General features: G+C 42.0%; 1 protein-coding gene across 1 annotated transcript in view; it reads left to right on the top strand.

Moving 5' to 3' along the window:
• The window catches only part of LOC123764715 (E3 ubiquitin-protein ligase-like protein poe), a 134,778-nt gene that overhangs the window by 80,118 nt on the left and 36,916 nt on the right, over positions 1–17,744 (top strand). The window contains 12 exon segments of the mRNA XM_045752768.2: positions 408–566; positions 3,013–3,150; positions 4,404–4,578; positions 4,900–4,994; positions 4,996–5,232; positions 5,761–5,946; positions 8,127–8,281; positions 8,888–9,026; positions 11,019–11,119; positions 15,848–15,887; positions 15,889–16,101; positions 17,660–17,744. The exon segment at positions 17,660–17,744 is cut by the window's right edge and continues 113 nt beyond it. Coding sequence (XP_045608724.1) covers positions 408–566; positions 3,013–3,150; positions 4,404–4,578; positions 4,900–4,994; positions 4,996–5,232; positions 5,761–5,946; positions 8,127–8,281; positions 8,888–9,026; positions 11,019–11,119; positions 15,848–15,887; positions 15,889–16,101; positions 17,660–17,744 — 1,723 coding nt within the window.

The following is a 17,744-nucleotide window of genomic DNA, read 5'->3' as shown; positions in this document are numbered from 1 at the left end:
CACGAGGAGCAATGGCCTAAAGACACCCCCATGAAATTGGAAACAGTCTTGCTTCCAATTTCTGGGTTAGGAGGTAGGTACCAGAGCTGGGACCAGAGGGCCCCTCTGGTCTGGTCTCTGAACTCCCTTGATTGACTGTTGCCATGGTCTAATATATATACACATCAGCCCGGTATAGCTCTGGGGAGCCTCCGGGTCTCACCCAGAAAATGGTGTTTCATTACATTCAACGCTGTTTTTTATTCTCTGGATTAATGCCTGTTAGCCCACATGAAAGTGAAAATTGCAGTAATGAATAACTGTGTAAGATGCTTAATTGTATGAAGTAATGATTATATAAACTTTTAAATGTGCTACTTAATTGTGCAAAATTTTTAATTACTATATTTAATTTCAAATGTATATAGGCTGGAAGTGCTGGAAGCGAGTCTGGTGGCTCTGTGGTAGAGAGTCTTGGAGGTGAACATAATGTATCTGGTCGCAGCTCAGCATACGGTGATGCTGGACATGAATCGGGATCAACAGGTCTTCGTGAAGGAGCGGCAGCTTTGCCCACTGCCTTACAAGTGAGCTTTGATTCAGGGATACTGTATGTATTAGGGAGTGTGGGGAGCACATGGGATATTAGGACACCAGGCTTGCATTATATTTTACCATGATGATGGGTTTTCCAAATAGTTTTGTTGTGCAGTTGGGAAGGGAAGACAATGAAAAGTTCTCTAAATTCACTATAGCTACTGCTGTAAACCCCCTTCAGATTGTAAAATGTGTTGCAAGGACAGCCAATTGTTGCAGTGCTGAGTAGCTAACAAGCAATGTGCCACCTGTCCATAAACCAGGTGACACCCTAGCTAAACATTAAACTTCATGATAGGGTTATAAGTTTTCGTGTAATTACCTAAGTGTAGGATTAGAGCTACACTATTGGTGTCCCGTCTTCCCAGTACTCTTTGTCGTATAATGCTTTGAAACTTCTGATGGTTTTGGCCTCCTCCGCTTTCTCACTTAGCTTGTTCCAACCGTTTACCACTCTGTTTGCGAAAGAAAACCATCACCTTTGTTTCCTTAGCTTAAATGTGTGTCCTCTTGTTTGTGATGTTGCTGGTTTCAGGAATTATTCTTTGTCAATTTGGTAAATTCCTGTTAGTATTTTGTAAGTGGTGATCATATCGCCTCTTCTATCATCTAGTTTTGGCATGTTTAACGCCTCTAGTCTCTTCTAGTAACTTGTTTCTCGGTTCCGGAAGCCATTTTGTAGCATGCCACCGCACCTTTTCTAGTTTCCTTATGTGCTTCTTGAGATTTGGACACCATACAACTGATACACGTTTCAATTTTGGTCTCACTAAAGTTATAACCAGTTTTAGTATTTTAGCATCCCTATAATTAAAAGCAGTCTGAAGTTGGAAAGTGACGCATACGCTCCTCACAATGGTCTCTGTGGTCCTCTGGCAACAGCTTACTATCCTAAACCATCCCTAGGTCTCATTCTTTATTAAAGTTCTGTAATTCCTTTCCACATAATTTGTAAGTTGTGTGTGGTCTATTTTCTCCCATTCCACATGCCATAACTTGGCATTTATTCACATTGAATTCCATTTGCCACTTGATGCTCCAAGCACTTACTTTATCTAGATTGATTTGAAGGGCATTACTATTGTCTGTCTCCTATCTTCCACAGTATCTAGGCATCATCCGCAAACATGGTCATATAATTCTTTATTCCTTCTGGTAGATAGTTTATGTAGATGATGAACATTACTGATGCAAGAACTAAACCCTGTGGTACTCTAGTAAAACTCCTCCAGTCAGATACAGTGTCTCTGATTACTGTCCTCATCTGTTTGTCAGTTAAACTTTTTTATCCATGTCAGAAATCTGTCACCTCTCCAGCATGTTCCAGCTTCCTAAACAGCCTCTTGTGTGGGACTCGGCCAAAAGCCTTTCTTAGTTCGAGATACAGTCAACCCGACCACCCACCTCTTCCCTGTAGTATCTCTGTGGCTCTATCATAAAAACTGACAAAAGTCCCTCCTTCAGGTCCAACTGCTTTATTTCTTCCTAGCCGCTTGAGTAATGTTTCCACTTTGTCTTGAGAGACCTCTGTATTCTATGGCGTGCTGTCTGACTATAGGATGTTGCTTCAGCTAGGTTTCATGGGTCTCTTCACTAGCACTAATTCATCAAAGACAGAGGGTCCCACTTTTCTTCGATGGCCATTTGTGTACCTTTAGAATGGCCCTAGTTCTTCTCAAGAAGAACTAGTACCTTTATATTGCCTTTTGAGACATTCTCTGGTCTAAGCCACAGTGTTGAACTATGAAATCTGCCTTGACACCTGTTTAATATAGCCACCTGAAATATAGCCTCAATATTTACAAATCTTATTCGTAGTCTTGCAGTGGTGTGATGTTCAATTCTGTTTTGGTCTACAGCCAGTGTGTGTGTTTATAACTCATAAATTTGCACTTTACTGCTCGTACTTGCTGCAAGATGTAGGGACTTGGCAGCTCCATGTCCAGGTTCACCTCTTGTTCTGGGCACTGGTTTCTGTGCACTTGAAGGGTCATACTTGTCTGGCTGATGTGGTACATTTTCTTGCTGCCCAGTTGTTGTTTACTATGCATTTTCAGCCAAAATTGGCCTTCCTGGAAGAGAGTTCTGCTCTATCTCATGTTTGCCTTCTAAGAGATAAAGAATACATGGACTGTGCACATACTTAAATGAATAAAACAAGATTATCAAATAAGTAAATAATATAACAAAGAAACAACTAAACTGAAAATGCACAATTATGGCTAAATTGATCCAGGACCGTGTAAAGAGCAACTGAGTGAGATCATGAAAGGCAAGTCCCTATCAGCTGTGACCTGGATGCAATGGATACAACAGTGAAATAAGATGGCTACAGCTTATATTTAGTACAATGTGTAATGTAACGGACCACATAATATTTTGCACTTGAGCATATTTTAAGTGTGTGGATAAAGTGCATTCTCTCTCTCTGTATAGGGTGAACTAGTCGAGGAAGAACTCCCTGAAGGTGGTGTTGGACTTCACACTCTTCGCTTGGCCCTTCTGGATGCTCTCATTCAGCGTATTCCCTCCCTATCATCTGTTGGAGGAGTCACAACAATACCATTTTTCCAGGTTAGTTAAATTAAGTATATAATTGATGTGATGTACTATAAGAACTTAAACATAGCAGTGGGGCTCCAAGCTTTTAAGGTCCAACAGAAATGTGTCCATATTGTTTTAAAAATTAAAGAATTAGAAATTCTTGAAGTGTTTAACTGTTAAGATTCATATTGGAAGTTTATGAAGTTTCAGAAACTTAGCTTGGTATAGCCCAAAATCAATTAGAGTACTTTAGAGGAAATATACAATTCAATATTTTCTTTTATTCATTTTGATAATAAGTAGTGTAAGAAAGCAAGATAAGGTAATTATCTGGAGGAAAGCACTAGGCCATTATGACTATATAGCACTTGGAAAGGATATAAGGATAAAGATCTGGGATAGGACAGAGGGAATGAATGGTGCCTGACAACTTGGACCGTCGGGGATAGCAAAAGGAATGAGTTAGAAATATGTGGAATCCAAAATTCATTGAGTTTTTGTAATTCAGACTGAGTCACAAACGTGGCTGAAGATATGATGATCAAACCACACATCAAAAGATGAGATGACGACATTTCTGTCCTCCCTGGACCATTATCAAGTCGACTGTGAAATTTACTTGATAATGGTCCAGGACGGACCGAAACTTCGTCGTCTCCTCATCTTCTGGTGTTTACCTTGGTCACCGATGTATTGTAATGGTTTGGTTCATATTTATTGAATCACATTAAATTATGTTTGTGGTTGATTGAAAATTAAAGTGAATTTGAGTAGGAGGAAGAGGATTGGCCATGAAGATGTAATGCTACAATGTGTATGTAAGGAAGTGGAGGGGATCGAGTGAACAGTGCACAGGTGGTTGATGAGAACAGTTTAGGTGAAATCAGTTTGAAGAGTGATTGTTTGTTATATATTTTGGAGGATTAATCAACCACTACTGGTGGCCTAATGTGAATGTTGTGTTAGTGTAATGGCTGGAATTCTGTGATGTTACTATGGAAAATGTAAAGAAGTGATGTCTTACTGAGTACCTATCTGATCTGTTGCCTCTTTACCCATGAAAGTTGGAAATAGGATAGTTATAATTGTATTTTATTTAAGATTAGGTGTATACTGTTGTATCAGTATTGGTTAAAATATTGGTATTGGTACACCTCAGTTAGTCATCAAATGAACGTTTCTGTAGGACTAGGTACAGTATAAGATTCAGACTTGCTTTGTATTTTAGAATGTAATCATTAAACTGCCTTACTTTTGTTATTGATTTCTTTCTGTGAATGAAGGTTCTACTGATGCTGACATCTGACCTTGATGGCAATGATACACGGGACAAAGCAAGCTTAGATGCAGTCCTTTCTGCCCTTGTGACCCAACTGAACATGAGTAGCATTGACGTGTCAACAGTTTCCGAGCGCACCCTGAGCAAGGAGGTCCAGTTGGTTGTAATGAGACTGCTTAGTGAGTTACTAATAGTTAGTGGTTGCTATTCCTTCATGGCATGTTGCTTTAGAGATTTATGCTACTCCACTAAGAGTTATAGCTAACACAATACTTATTTGGTGCCAGCCATCTCCTGTGTAGTTAGACAAGTTTCCTAAATTTATGATGTGAAACAGTTCATAAAGGGCAAGGCACAAGTGTACCTCATTAGATTACTTGATGTGGTACCTCATTCATATTCCAAGTTCCTGTTTCTTGTGTTTAAACTTCATTGAGAAAATAATACAGAGTACTATAGTTATAAATTATTTTTACCTAGTCTGTTCTTGGGTACCATAGGTGTGATGATGTCACGAAGCAAGTCGGGTGCCCGATCAAGCAGCGAGATATCCAGCGTGATACCTCAAGCAACGGCAAGTTGCCTCGTTCGTTCAGGGAGCCATGGACCATTGTCTAGCCATTCTGAAAGCTCTGTTAGAATACTGGAGGGCCTCCTCTAAGGAGCAGAGTGGTACTGTGATTGGTGCAGGACTGCTGAAGCCACGTCCCCTGACGTTACCACCGGACATGTCTCCATTTTTCTTGCGGCAGTACGTGAAAGGTCATGCCCACGATGTGTTTGCAGCCTTCCCTCATTTGCTAACTGAAATGGTGCTCCGACTGCCATACCAGGTAACAAATGGAAATTTAAGTTAACTAGGTTAATAATTCTTAAAAATATTATACATAAAATGGTTAGGACTGAGGAAAGTGGTAATAGCAGTAGTTTGGCAGAAAACTTTTCCCTTTCTGTAAAAGAAAGTTAAATCATGTTAGGAAAATAAAGATAGTAAATAGTAAAGGATATTGATATATGTCAATACAGATATATATAGGATGGGGGGGGAAGCTTATTTTGGACATAATATATTTGTCAGATGGTGTGAAAGAAGGGTGAAGAGCCTGACTATTGAACTAAGGCCATTGTGATACTTGGTTTCTAAGCATCCCAGGAAAGTGTTCATGGTGCAGCTTGAGAAGCTAACAATAGTACTGTAGGGAGAGGACAGTTACCTTAAACTAACCCTGAGGTGGTTTCAAGAATTAGTGTCCCTCATAGCCTGGCCTCAGACCAGGATTCACAGGTGGCTTTCTAGTTCATGTCTCATGACCGTTTGAAATGTAATATTGCTGATGATGATTACACGTTTGATTTATCAGATGAAGAAGCTTGGAGAAGGGGGTCAGTTTGAGCCAGCTTGGTCTCACTACCTGTGTGAGTATATGATGACCCAACAGACTCCAGTTGTGCGACGACAAGTGCGAAAATTGCTGCTATTTATATGTGGCCACAAGGACAAGTACCGTCAAATGAGGGACATGCATGCACTGGATTACCACATTAAGGTTGGTGTTTTTAACATCCTTCATTGTCATCTTTTAAGTACCCCCTTCATACTTTATACTGCAGTGGCACAGTGAAGGTTCCTGTTATTAGGCCATGTAGCTTCCCTGGTGGTAGTTACAAAACACAATTTTCAGCACAAATTTTTGTACACACTTGGCCTGATGTCTGGGGCTACTCTATCTAGTGTGGGGTTGCATACCTACAGGTTGTTTTGCACATGAGCCAATTATATGGTCTAAAGGAGGATTTAAGATAATCAGTTTAAATGTATAATAAAGTATGTGAACCATGCTGTATAGTCTAGTATGTAAATATTTATCATAATAACCTTGATAGTTTTAAATTTGACATTTGTTCTTATTTGCAATGAGAGGATTTGTTGGCCACTTTTACAACACCAAATTTGGTCTTTCATATAATATTACCTGGTATGTTTTTATTGATGTTGATATCATTATTTCAGTATTTTTGTATGGTACATCTTCCATGGTATGAGTAATTTGCGGTATAATTTGTTAAAGTTGTGTGTAATATCTTCAGTGTTTATTATATTTATTTTTTTTTTTTTTTTTTTTTTTTTTTTTTTCTCCCACCTATGCATAGTAGAAAATATAATGTGAGAACATCAGTTTAGAAGGATGTGTCAGCTGTTGACCATGTAGAGTAGTGTACACTTCCTTGCCTAGTCTGTTGAGAAATATAAGAGTATATAAAAAAACATTTAACACTTTCCCATCCCCGGCGCACGCTCCCTAGCGTACCTCAAGGTGCGCCGAGCGTTTCCCACGAGCGTGCGGCCAGACTCGAATGTGAATACTCTTGTAAGTTTTCTCACCTCGATTTCCATGTTACGGCATTCATTTTGGTATCAATTTGTTCACAGTAGCATTCCCTACAGGGGTATATGCATATAAAGTCTAAAATCCCCCCCCCCCCACCTTTGCATAGCAAAGGTGAAAGTCAACCAAGTGTTGGCCGTGAGCGAGCACACATTTGCACACCAGCTACACCTGCACGCAAATGTGTGTAATCTTTTTAGTTTGAAATATCAATTTTCAAACAAAGTTTCAAACACGTCGCAACATGATCAGATAAAAAATATAATTTTAACAAATATATTAAATTTGGACGTCACTCCCGCACATCCGCAGAGTTAATTGTGGACGTCTTGTACGTCACTCCCAAACGAAAGTGTTAAGCTATTTCAGTTCTTAGTGCATTTAATGAATGTTAAGTTGTACACAAATGTAAAGTGAGGAATACTGCTTCATACACAAAGGTGTGAGGTGTTGAAGGGTATGTAGGCCATGTTGCTTGTTGTGAGAGACAAGATATGGTGTGTTAAATCATATCAAAGCACCATGTTAGAACGATGAGATCCCATGCTCGATTTCAGTCTATTGTAACATGCTTTCATCCAATGTTTGTTGCCCAGCTTATGTTATTAAAATATATACAAGTTCTTGTATATCCTGGCCCTGGCATGTCCTGTTTTTCCCATAAGATCTTGTAGTAGTATGCAGTCTGGAGAGAAACATACAAGAGGATCTTGAGAGATGCAACCCCACAAACTTGTGTTACTACTTGTGTCGGAGCTATCCTGGAGTATGGGGCTCCACTCTGGAGTTACTATCTAGTCGTGCACAAGACCAAGTTAGAGGAAGTTCAGAGGTGTGCTACCAGACTGGTCCCAGAGTTGTTAAGCATGAACCATGAGGAAACGCTACTCTGATTAAATCTCACATCACGAAGACAGAAGAGTTAGGGGAGACGACACCTTCAAAATTCTCGGAGGAAATGACGGGGGGGGATAGCTAAAGACCAACTATTTAGCATGGGTTAGGACACCACAAACAAAGGGGCACAGGTGGAAACTTTGTACCCAAGTGACCCACAGACACATTAATCAGAATTTTCTCAGAGCAGTGAACAAATGGAATGCACTAGGAAGTGATGTGGTAGAGGCTGACTTCATATTCAGTTTCACATATGGATATGATCCCAGTAGGTTCAGAAACCTGTACACCAGTTGATTGATGGTTGAGAGCTGTGACCAAAAAGCTAAAGTTCAACCCCTGCAAGCACAGCTAGTTAAATACACTTGATAGGGATTTAACTGTATTTACATTTAGCAGCAATGTCAAGCAGGTACAGATAAACTAAATTTGAGTTGTTACAGGATGTGAAGGTGTTGTGTGCACAGGGAGGCTTTAGCTTCTCTGGTGGAGCAGCCATGACTCCCATCAGCCTTCCGTATGATTCCCTCATTCAACTGATAGAACACCTCAAGTCCTGTGTTGACATATCTTCATCCCGCACACCCAATTGGCAGAAGTGAGTAATGATAATAGTTTACCTAACAAGTGTTTTTAGTCCACTTGTACTCCTGCCTCAAGTGGCCCTGCTTATACCACCTTAACTAACCTATCCATGTACTGAGGATGTTAAGACACTAATGACACTTTACACAACCCTGTCATGCACTACTCTAACATTAAAATCTTCTGTTTTATCCCCTGCTCACACTATTTTACTGCTGTTAACAAACTCTCTTCCTCTCCATGCATATTTAAAACCTTCCACATTGCTTCACTACAAATTTTTTTATCCATAAAGCAACTTTCTCCCTTTAGAAACTTGTCAAAATCCATTCTAAATATAGATTAGGTCTGTGTGATGCCTCCCCCTTTTCTTCCCTATCCTATATTTTCCTCTCTCTTCCTCTTAATTTTGAACCCATGCATTCCTTTTCTGACTTTCTATGTAAATGTATCCTCTATAGTTACCACATCTGTGTATTGCTCTTTCAATCGTTTAGAGGACCTTAGTTCAGGTGTCTTCTCCCTCACCCGCCTTCATGTCATCTGGCATCAATGTAACGTTGCCTCACTCACTACCTCACTTGCTTTCTTTTGGCATTTATGAATATCATAATTTTAGGTACTGCTTGAAGGATGAGAGTGTCCTCGGGTTTTTGATGGAGGTATCTTGCCTGCTTGAAGAAGGTGTGGCACCAACAGTCCTTCAGCTTCTCCAAGCAGCACTCTCTCCTAGCTCTAAGAGTTCAGAAAATTCAAAGGTAAGAAAATCTTTTTCTCCTTTTCTCATGCAAGGTAAATTTTTGTATACCAAAATATGATGCTGCGAGTCCCACTCGGATAGACTTCTTTGTCAGTACAGTGGCACCTCGATTAACAAGTTTAATCCATTCTGGCACCAAGCTCGTTATGTGGAAAACTCGTCTTGAGAAACAAATTTCCCCATTTAAAATAAAGGAAATAAATTTAATCCGTTCCACTCCCAAAATAAATTTAATCCGTGCCACTGTTCTGGCCCCTTGTCTCAGGGTGGTTCTGCCTTGTTTTGCCAAAAACATCCATACTTGTATGACATTTTATAATGTAAATATAATACTGCACATGTAAATATAAATGTTTTGTTGTATTGTTTTCATGTTTACTTTACCTTACGAAGAGTCATTGCTGGCTTGAGGGAGACGATGGGGAGGTGGGAAGGAGGAGAGGGGTTATGGTGTGGAAGGAGAATCCACCTCTGAATCAGGCGGGCTCTCTCTTCTTGGGAATTTCACCCCACTGGGACCTGGGTTGTGGTTCACTATCACTTGCTCTTCTTTTCTATACTCTCGCAAAGAACATATCTATTGACAATTGCTTTTGTCTTTGTTTTAGGATGTTCCTAAAACGAGACAGCAAACTTTATAAACATTGTCATTAAACATGTTCACACACCGGGTTGTCACTGCTTTATCAGGGCAGCTTTTCCAAGAATGCGGTCACCTTTTCAAACATTCCCAACACTTCCCTGATCTCACTGGAAGAGGCAGCATCCTCCCTTACCTCCTCATCCCCTTACTAATGGTGCAAATTGTTGATGAGGGCCTGCAATACTCCCTTGAGATCAGTCACACAGACACCACACTCATGTTTTGCTATAATTTCCTTCTTCAAATCGATAGTAATTGTCTTTCTTCCTCTTGACAACACTATCTGTAGCAAGCAGCTTCTTTGGCAACATCGTGCATTACAAATTGTAGTCACAAAACCACAAAAAAAAAACAAAGAAAAGCGCAAATAAATACAGAGGGATGCTTGTCGTGAACGATACAACAACACTGGCGTCGGAGGCGTCAGAGAATTTGTTAGAACCCGCGAGACGCTAGAAAGCACCATGTAGTTTTGCTCATTAATAGAGGTGAAGCTCGTCAAGAGACAAATTTGTTGCGAGTGGCTTGCTCGTTACTCGAAATGCTCATAGGTAGAGCTGCTCGTTAATCTGCGTGCCATTGTAAATTGGATGCAACAGTCATTTTATTATTTGTAAGTTAATTGTGATTGAGTGCCGCAGAAAAGAACAAATATTATAATGGTGCGAGTTGACATACTCGCTCTACAGGTATTTTGTGCTGGGGAAAAGTTTGTTTACTTTATAAAAGGGATTTTTGGATTAAAATATGTACGTACAAAACAGCCATTTGCAATAATAGTGAGGGTTGAGCAAGTGTAAATTGAAGTGGGTGGTGCAGTGAGAACCATGATGTGTGATAAGATTGGATGTGTAATACTGCGGGCATGATGGCAAGGACAAATTTACAAAGCTGTAAAGATAGGCAATTTGGGATGCAGTTGTGGTGTTAAGATGGTGTCTTATGGATGTTAAGTTGTGGTGTCACTGTAAGGAATGAAAAGTGTTTAAATAATAAGATTGAGGAGAGCTTAACAAGACAGTTAGGTCTTGAATGATTTGTTAGATAATGATTGATAGCTTATAATTGAATTTGAAGAATGAAGTTTTTATATTTTGATATAAAATGTGATACCAAATATACCAAATATAATATAAAATATAATATAATTGTCGTAGTAAGTTTACTTGTGGTTGTATGAAGGGATAGGTAGGGTGCTGATGTGGACGTATTGATAGACCAAGATGCACTGTTCCGAGTGTTGCAGCAGTAGCTATTTGGATTTAGTGTGAAAGATAAGACAAATGGATAGTACAGTATATATTTTTGTTTTCTACACTAACAAATATTTTTTTCATTTTGTTTTAGGGGTGTGGAAACAGTACAAAGCGTGCCTCCAGTGAAGACAGTGAAGGAGAGAGTAGAGGAGAAGAAGCTCATTGTGCTGCATTAGTAGCACAGATCAACAGGTAAGTAATTATTCATAAAATGACAAGGAAACGTCTTCTCGATTTCCATGTAAGGCCTCGTATTCTTTCTTCTTCAGCTGGATCAGTTTAATGTCCAAAACACTCATCAGAAAATGAAGAAACAACTGTTTTGGTCCATCCTGGACCATTATCATGTCGTGTAAAAGATGTTCATGACAACAGTCCAGGATGGACTGAAACTTCGTAGTTTCTTCATTTTCTGGTGTCGTTTGGATAATAAACATTCAGGCCATCATATTGTGACTCGTCTGCAAGATGTCAATGGCCACTTTGTATTGTGAGATGTGCTGCAATAGAAGACTGGATATGCCATGTTGAAATGTGGTAATCTTCAGTATTCCATTTGGAAAATTCTAATAAAGTTTTTAACATTACTGTAATAAAGTTCAAAGTTTCAGGGGGGGGGGGAGCCCCAATGGCTCCCCGGAGCTATCCAGGCTGATATGGATACCCTAACTATTTTGCATCATTTGATGTGGGTGGAGTTCTAGGCTTACTGGGGACCATGAGCCAGAACCTGGCCCCCTTACAGAGGCATGATGGCCCATAGAAATACACATGTGATTTGGAGCATTCTATATCTGCCATCGACTGGGACAGGCACCTAAAAAGGTAAGCGCCACAAAACAAACCCCTATTCTGGTTAAAACAAAGAAAATCGCAAACGAGTGGACAGAACTCTCCAAAAGAAACACGAGCAATCAAGCATGGCATCACACGAGCTGCGCCGCATGTTTGCGCAGCTCCCACCTTCCTGGGAAGGGAAAGGGGGAGCCCCAGACCCTCGCGCCGGTGATCCACCCTTCAGTTCCTTGGCTGATGGGATCGTGCATAGTCATGTGGCTCCAACTCCAGTCTTCTTCTCAGTGCTGTTATGGGTTTCACTACTGCTCTTACGGTTTCGTGCGAGTTGGGAGTAATTTCTCAGATTCTCAGGCTGCATATGCTTAGGGTCACCTTCCTTGAGTGCCCTGTAAGTACTGCCTTTGGGGCTTGGGGTTCCCTTCCACAAGTCATCTTGGGTCTGCCTGGTCTATTGGCCTTTCACTGATTGGCGTTTGGCCACCCCCAATTGTGGGGGGGGGGGATGTTTCCGCCCTTGTTTGCCTTGGGGTAAGTGGTAGTTATTGCAATGGCGGGGCATGAGGTACTGCGTAGTTAGTTTTCTCATTTAACAGCGCCCGGCTCTGTTCTCTTCTGGTATGTTGTCCTCTTGCGAGGTTTTTCTTTTCTTTTTCTTTTTGCCAGGTGGGGGGGGTTCTGCCTTGTTCTCCCTCCCCCTTATCTCTGTGTGGTGGCGCCCCCTGCTTCGCCCTCGTGAATGGACACATCCTGCTTGATAGCTGCTTGATGGGGTTCTGGGAATTCTTTTACTCTCCAAGTCAATCCGTGACCCGTGAGTTCAGCTTTTAGCAGTTTGGTAGTTTGGGGCACTGGTTAGCAGTACCCTGCCTGTGATAACCCTTAGCAGACCCAGTGTAGGGGCCCTGGGAATCCCCATAGAGGCACTCGGGTCCACTCGGTGAGACTCCTGCGTCTCCTCTCGCATTGTGCGAGTTTGAGGGTTGCTCTGTCTCCTTGTCTCAAGGTGACGCTCGTTGTTTTTGCCTCCGTCATGCTGCCTGTTGGGTCAGTGACACATTCGACCCAGAGTCCTGCGAGCTTTGTTGTTTGGTTGTGGCTCCAATCACCCAATCTGTTGATGACATTCTTTGGGTGCAGGCAGCTCGCGCTTTACTTGATAGGTTGTTGCAATGCGTTAGTTTGATTGCTTCCCCGGATGCCCTGAGGCTGCCCCGTTTTGCTTCTGAGGACCCGGACTTGGGGGTATTGATCGCGACGGCCTTGGTTCAGTCCGCACCCCCTCGTTCTTCCCTTACTGTGGTTTTTCGCTTTCCGAGCAGGGCTTAATGTTACGAGGAGTGCGGGTATTCCTCCCCCCCCCCCCCCCCCTCTGCGTAACAGTTGCCTTTGGGCGTCGACCCCTGCCTAGGTTCGGTTCCATGTCCCTATGGGTCATGTATGACAGTTGGTCACGGATGCTATTGGGTGCATTTGTGCCTCCATGATTTTGTGCTTCTGCACTATTGGAACGTCTGTCGCCTTCCGGTGGGGCTTGCTTCCAATCCTTTCTAGGACTCCTTGGTACTCTTCCGCCCTTTTTCTAGTCTTTCGATGCTGTTTCCGTTTTTAATAGTCACGTTTTTCCGTCCTTGTCTCGACATTACTAATAATGGTTCCATATTCCTAATTGGTACCCTCCCCGGGGGTCGTGTGGTACAGTCCGGACCTCATGTGACCTGCGCATGCACCGTGGGTGATAGTTTTGTTCTGGTCAGTATAAATATGGGTCGGTGTTTTAGCGCACTTTCTCCTGGGTTATACACTGCTCTCACTCATCTTATCTCTCCAGTCATCGCCCTTTGGTTATTGGGGTCGTTCTGGGTTATATGTGGAGAACACATCTAGTAATTTCTCTGCTTATGGGGTGGGGGGGTGGCTAGGAGTGGCACCACCTCCACCTCTCCACTGCGCTGCTCTCCTGCACAAGCATCTCTGGACATGCTCCGTTAGCAGTGTTCCCAGACTTTTACACGTCTATGCTGTGTCGTGACCCGATAGTGCCTCTGCTCTACTGGGTAGATTATACTGTCTGGTGTCTTTGTCAGCCGGGACTCTGGACACTACTTCATTGCCCGTTGTTCAGTGCCTGGTTGCACCCTTATATATGTTCTGAACCATAATGTCTGACCCACGTAGCAGTTGGGTCGGCACATGTGTTGTTTCCGCGGTGGTCGCCCGGGTTGACATCGGCGAGCGCTGTTTTTAACGTCATTTCCCCATAGAATTAACGTCCCTCGGGCGCAGTGGGACGACACTGGCCTAGCCTAGCCTAGCCTATCCTCGCCTCGCCCCGCCCGCCCCACCCCACCCCACCCTGCCTGACATTTACTAACTTTGGGTTTTGGTTTAACGAGTTCTCAACGTGTTTTCTGCAATATTCTTGGGGCGTTCCCCGATTTTGCCTTGGGTGACCGTTGTGGGGGGCGCAGAGCGTGGGTTGAACCGGTTGACATTCTGGTCGGATTTTAACATGGGGTTCAACCATATATCCGTTCCATATGCACATACATATGCCTTATATAGGTATGGTGTGTATATATATATGCCTTCTGTACCCCTCCATTTCCTCCTATGGATTGGAAGCCTGATTTCCTGTTCTTGGGGTCTGTTTTTGGGTGCTCATGTGGGGTTTGCTTCTCTCATTTGCACTTGCGTTTGGGCGAGTGTCTTGTTTTCCCTCGCTATTTGTCTGTGTATATGGTTCATGTACCTTCTGTTGCCGATTGCTCATGCTCTTGTCCCTGGCTTACAGTGCTTGGACTGTTTTTCGGGTCTTTTCGTTGCATTTTTCAGTCTTCCTACCTCTCTCCTACCCATTGTTGTGTATCTTGGTAGGTGCCTATTGGCTATTCTCATACTCGTGCTAGGTTGGGATATGTTGTTCAGTTTCCTGTTGTAGAACAGGCCTAGTGTTTCGGTATAGCTCCGAGTTCTTCCTCTTCTCCTTCTGTCTCTTCCAGCTTGTGTGTTGCAATATCTGCTGGTGTGTGTGGCTTCCTATCACCCACTCCTGCCCATACAGTTCCTTTTCATTGGGGCAGAGGGTGCTTGGCTTCTGGCCCTGGCTACGGCTTTTCTTTGTGTTCCTTTCCGGACAGTACGTTTTTTAGTGCAGTAAATGTCTTTCGTGGTTCTCCTTCCTTCGTCAGCGATGCATGCTTCGTTCTACCCTGCTGGGTCTTGTGGGGCCACTCCTGTGGTTTGCAGTGTCACTGTTTTTCGCTTCGCGTCTCGGCTCGTGATGCTCGGTTCCTTGTTGGCCTCTACCTGGGCCTTGGCTCTTAGGTTTTTTTGCTGCCCTTTTTTTCCTTGCTGTTTGTGGAGTTTGCGGTTGGCAGTTTTTGCAAGCAGCAGGTTCTATTTGTCAGTTATGGGGCCTATTGTTCGTTCACGGGTCCTGGGGGGGTTCCCCCCAGAAAACCAGCATTGAATGTAAATAAACGCCATTTTCTGGGCGAGTCCCGGAGGCTCCCCGGCAACCCTCCCTCCGGTTGGTGGTTTTTGCATTTTTTATATCCAGCCTCAGAACTGCAGGGTGGATCGATGGCGCGAGGGTCCGGGGCTTCCCCTTCCTGCTCCCAGGGTGGCGGGAGCTGCGCAAACATGTGGCGTGGCGTGGCTCGTGTGACATCATGCTTGTTTGCTCGTTTTTCTTTTGGGGAGTTCTGTCCACTTGTTTGCGATTTTCGTTGTTTTAACCAGAATAGGGGTTTGTTTTGAGGCGTTTACCTTTCTGGGTGCCTGTCTCGGTCAATGGCAGATATTTAATCCTCCAAATCACATGTGCATTTCTATGGGCTATTGCTCCTCGGGCCTCTGTGAGGGGGCCAGGTTCTGGCTCATGGTCTCCGGTAGGCCTAGAACTCCTCCACATCGACTGATGCAAAATAGTTAGGATATCCATATCAGACTGGATAGCTCTTGGGAGCCTCCGAGACTCGTCCAGAAAATGGCGTTTATTTACATTCAACGCTGGTTTTTTGCACCAAAACTGTATAGAATACAAAATATAGTAGCGAACTAGTTAAGAATTTCATAACATTATTTTAGTGGTTTTATTTAAACTGCATTTTTCATTTTCAGGTATTTAGACCGCAACCGCATTAGCCAGTTCGTGCGTACCTTTCTTACTAGAATCGAATTCGACCGGTGTACGGTGGCAGGCCCACTCACTTGTCCTCGCCCTGTACCGACATTCTCCTCCCAAAGACCAAGACACCCTACTCACCCTCATGTGGTCATTGTGGCCTCATCTTCCTGCTTATGGTCGCAAGGCAGCACAGTTTGTTGATCTATTGGGCTACTTCTCACTCAAAACTCAGCACTGTGAAAAGAAGGTATTATAAATTTCCATGCATTTTTTTTTAATTAATTATTTTGTAGGCTTTTGCTTTAATTTTTTTTATGTAGTACTATATAGCATTCTTGATCTTTAAACAGTTATATATATTTTGTATTTTTACACTTGCATCCTGGGCTATACCTTGAATGTCTTGTGCTAGTTTGACAACTTATAAAACTCTATATTATAGCTACAAGAACTTGACGTATAGTGCGCCCTACTTCAGCTAACACTTAGACAACCCACGGATAGGCAAAATGGAGTTATTTATATTTATTTATTTATAATAAATAAAAATAACATGTACATGTGTATGTAATATTAACAATTGTGTAACTAGCTTTACAAGATTGTCACTTGATTAGCTAAACAAAGTATGGGGTTCAGTTTCCTAAACCCATTATGCAGCTATGTAACCCTTTCTGCCACTGCCCATGAGATGGGTATGAGGTGCATAATAAATAAATGAATCTAAATTTAACCCGGACAAAATTGGAGTGCTACTCAGCAGGACAAGACCCCAAAACCAGGGGTGAAACTCCCCAAAAAGAACAGAGGGCATCACCTACCAAACCAGACCTCGAACTGAAAAGTTATGATCAGACTATGAGAGGCCAATGCCAACCTTCCCACTAAAGCATAACAGAGTACCTGGAAACAGACAACACCAGACAGAATAATGTTGGCAGTGTTACACATGAGTAGCAGAGATAAGAACATAATTATTGGGTCTACAGAATTCTTTAGTACACTATGATAGACCAGTCCTGGCCTATGATAGACCAGTCCTGGCCTATGATAGACCAGTCCTGGCCTATGATAGACCAGTCCTGGCCTATGATAGACCAGTCCTGGAGTATGTAGTACCAGAATGGTACCCATGTCTGGTTCCAAAGGTAAATTTAAACTACAAAGATATAAAAATGTTGGAGATATGATGGTAACATTATTAAACGAGAGAGATGAGGAAACGATTACATCATACAAAACACTGATAAATATACACAATGTGTATGGGCAGTTTTTAAGGTGATAGACTATTACAAGGGGGGGCATATGATAAGTGAGTGCATGTACTCCCAAGTGGTGAATTGAGGACCACATGGCAGGAATTTAGTGCAGTATTTTTGTTGTATACTATTGTAGTGTATAGCCACATTATCCCTACAGAGGTGCTACAAGGATTAAGGTGCTTATCACAGGTATATATATATAAAAAAAACATCCTCTTAATTAATAAGTTATGTAAATAGAGAGCACTAGAGAACTGCTTGAACCAAAATTATTGGCAAGCTGAACAACAACAATCTTATGTTAATGGCATTTTCACTGCTATTTATGTACAGGGGTAGAATATGTTTGAAAAAATATTCGTAATACTAGTGTGCTATTTTGACGTAGAATACTCCCTCAATTAATTGTGATGTAGACATTCAGTAAAACTTTAAATATATATTGTAGAATAAATACTGTATTAGTGTAAGTTTGTACAAACCAGAAATTAATAAGTCATTTATAAGTTACTAATATATGCATAAAACTTTTACTGGCAGGTTATAGAGTACATTAATCGGGCGGTGACAGTCCTACGCACGCAGTCCCAACTCTTGGCTAATCATCCTAATGCCAATTTATATA

This window comes from Procambarus clarkii, chromosome 48, assembly GCF_040958095.1.
Source record: "Procambarus clarkii isolate CNS0578487 chromosome 48, FALCON_Pclarkii_2.0, whole genome shotgun sequence".
NCBI lineage: Eukaryota > Metazoa > Arthropoda > Malacostraca > Decapoda > Cambaridae > Procambarus > Procambarus clarkii.
Note: the sequence above shows the minus strand (reverse complement) of the source record. Positions and strands in the feature narration are given on the sequence as shown.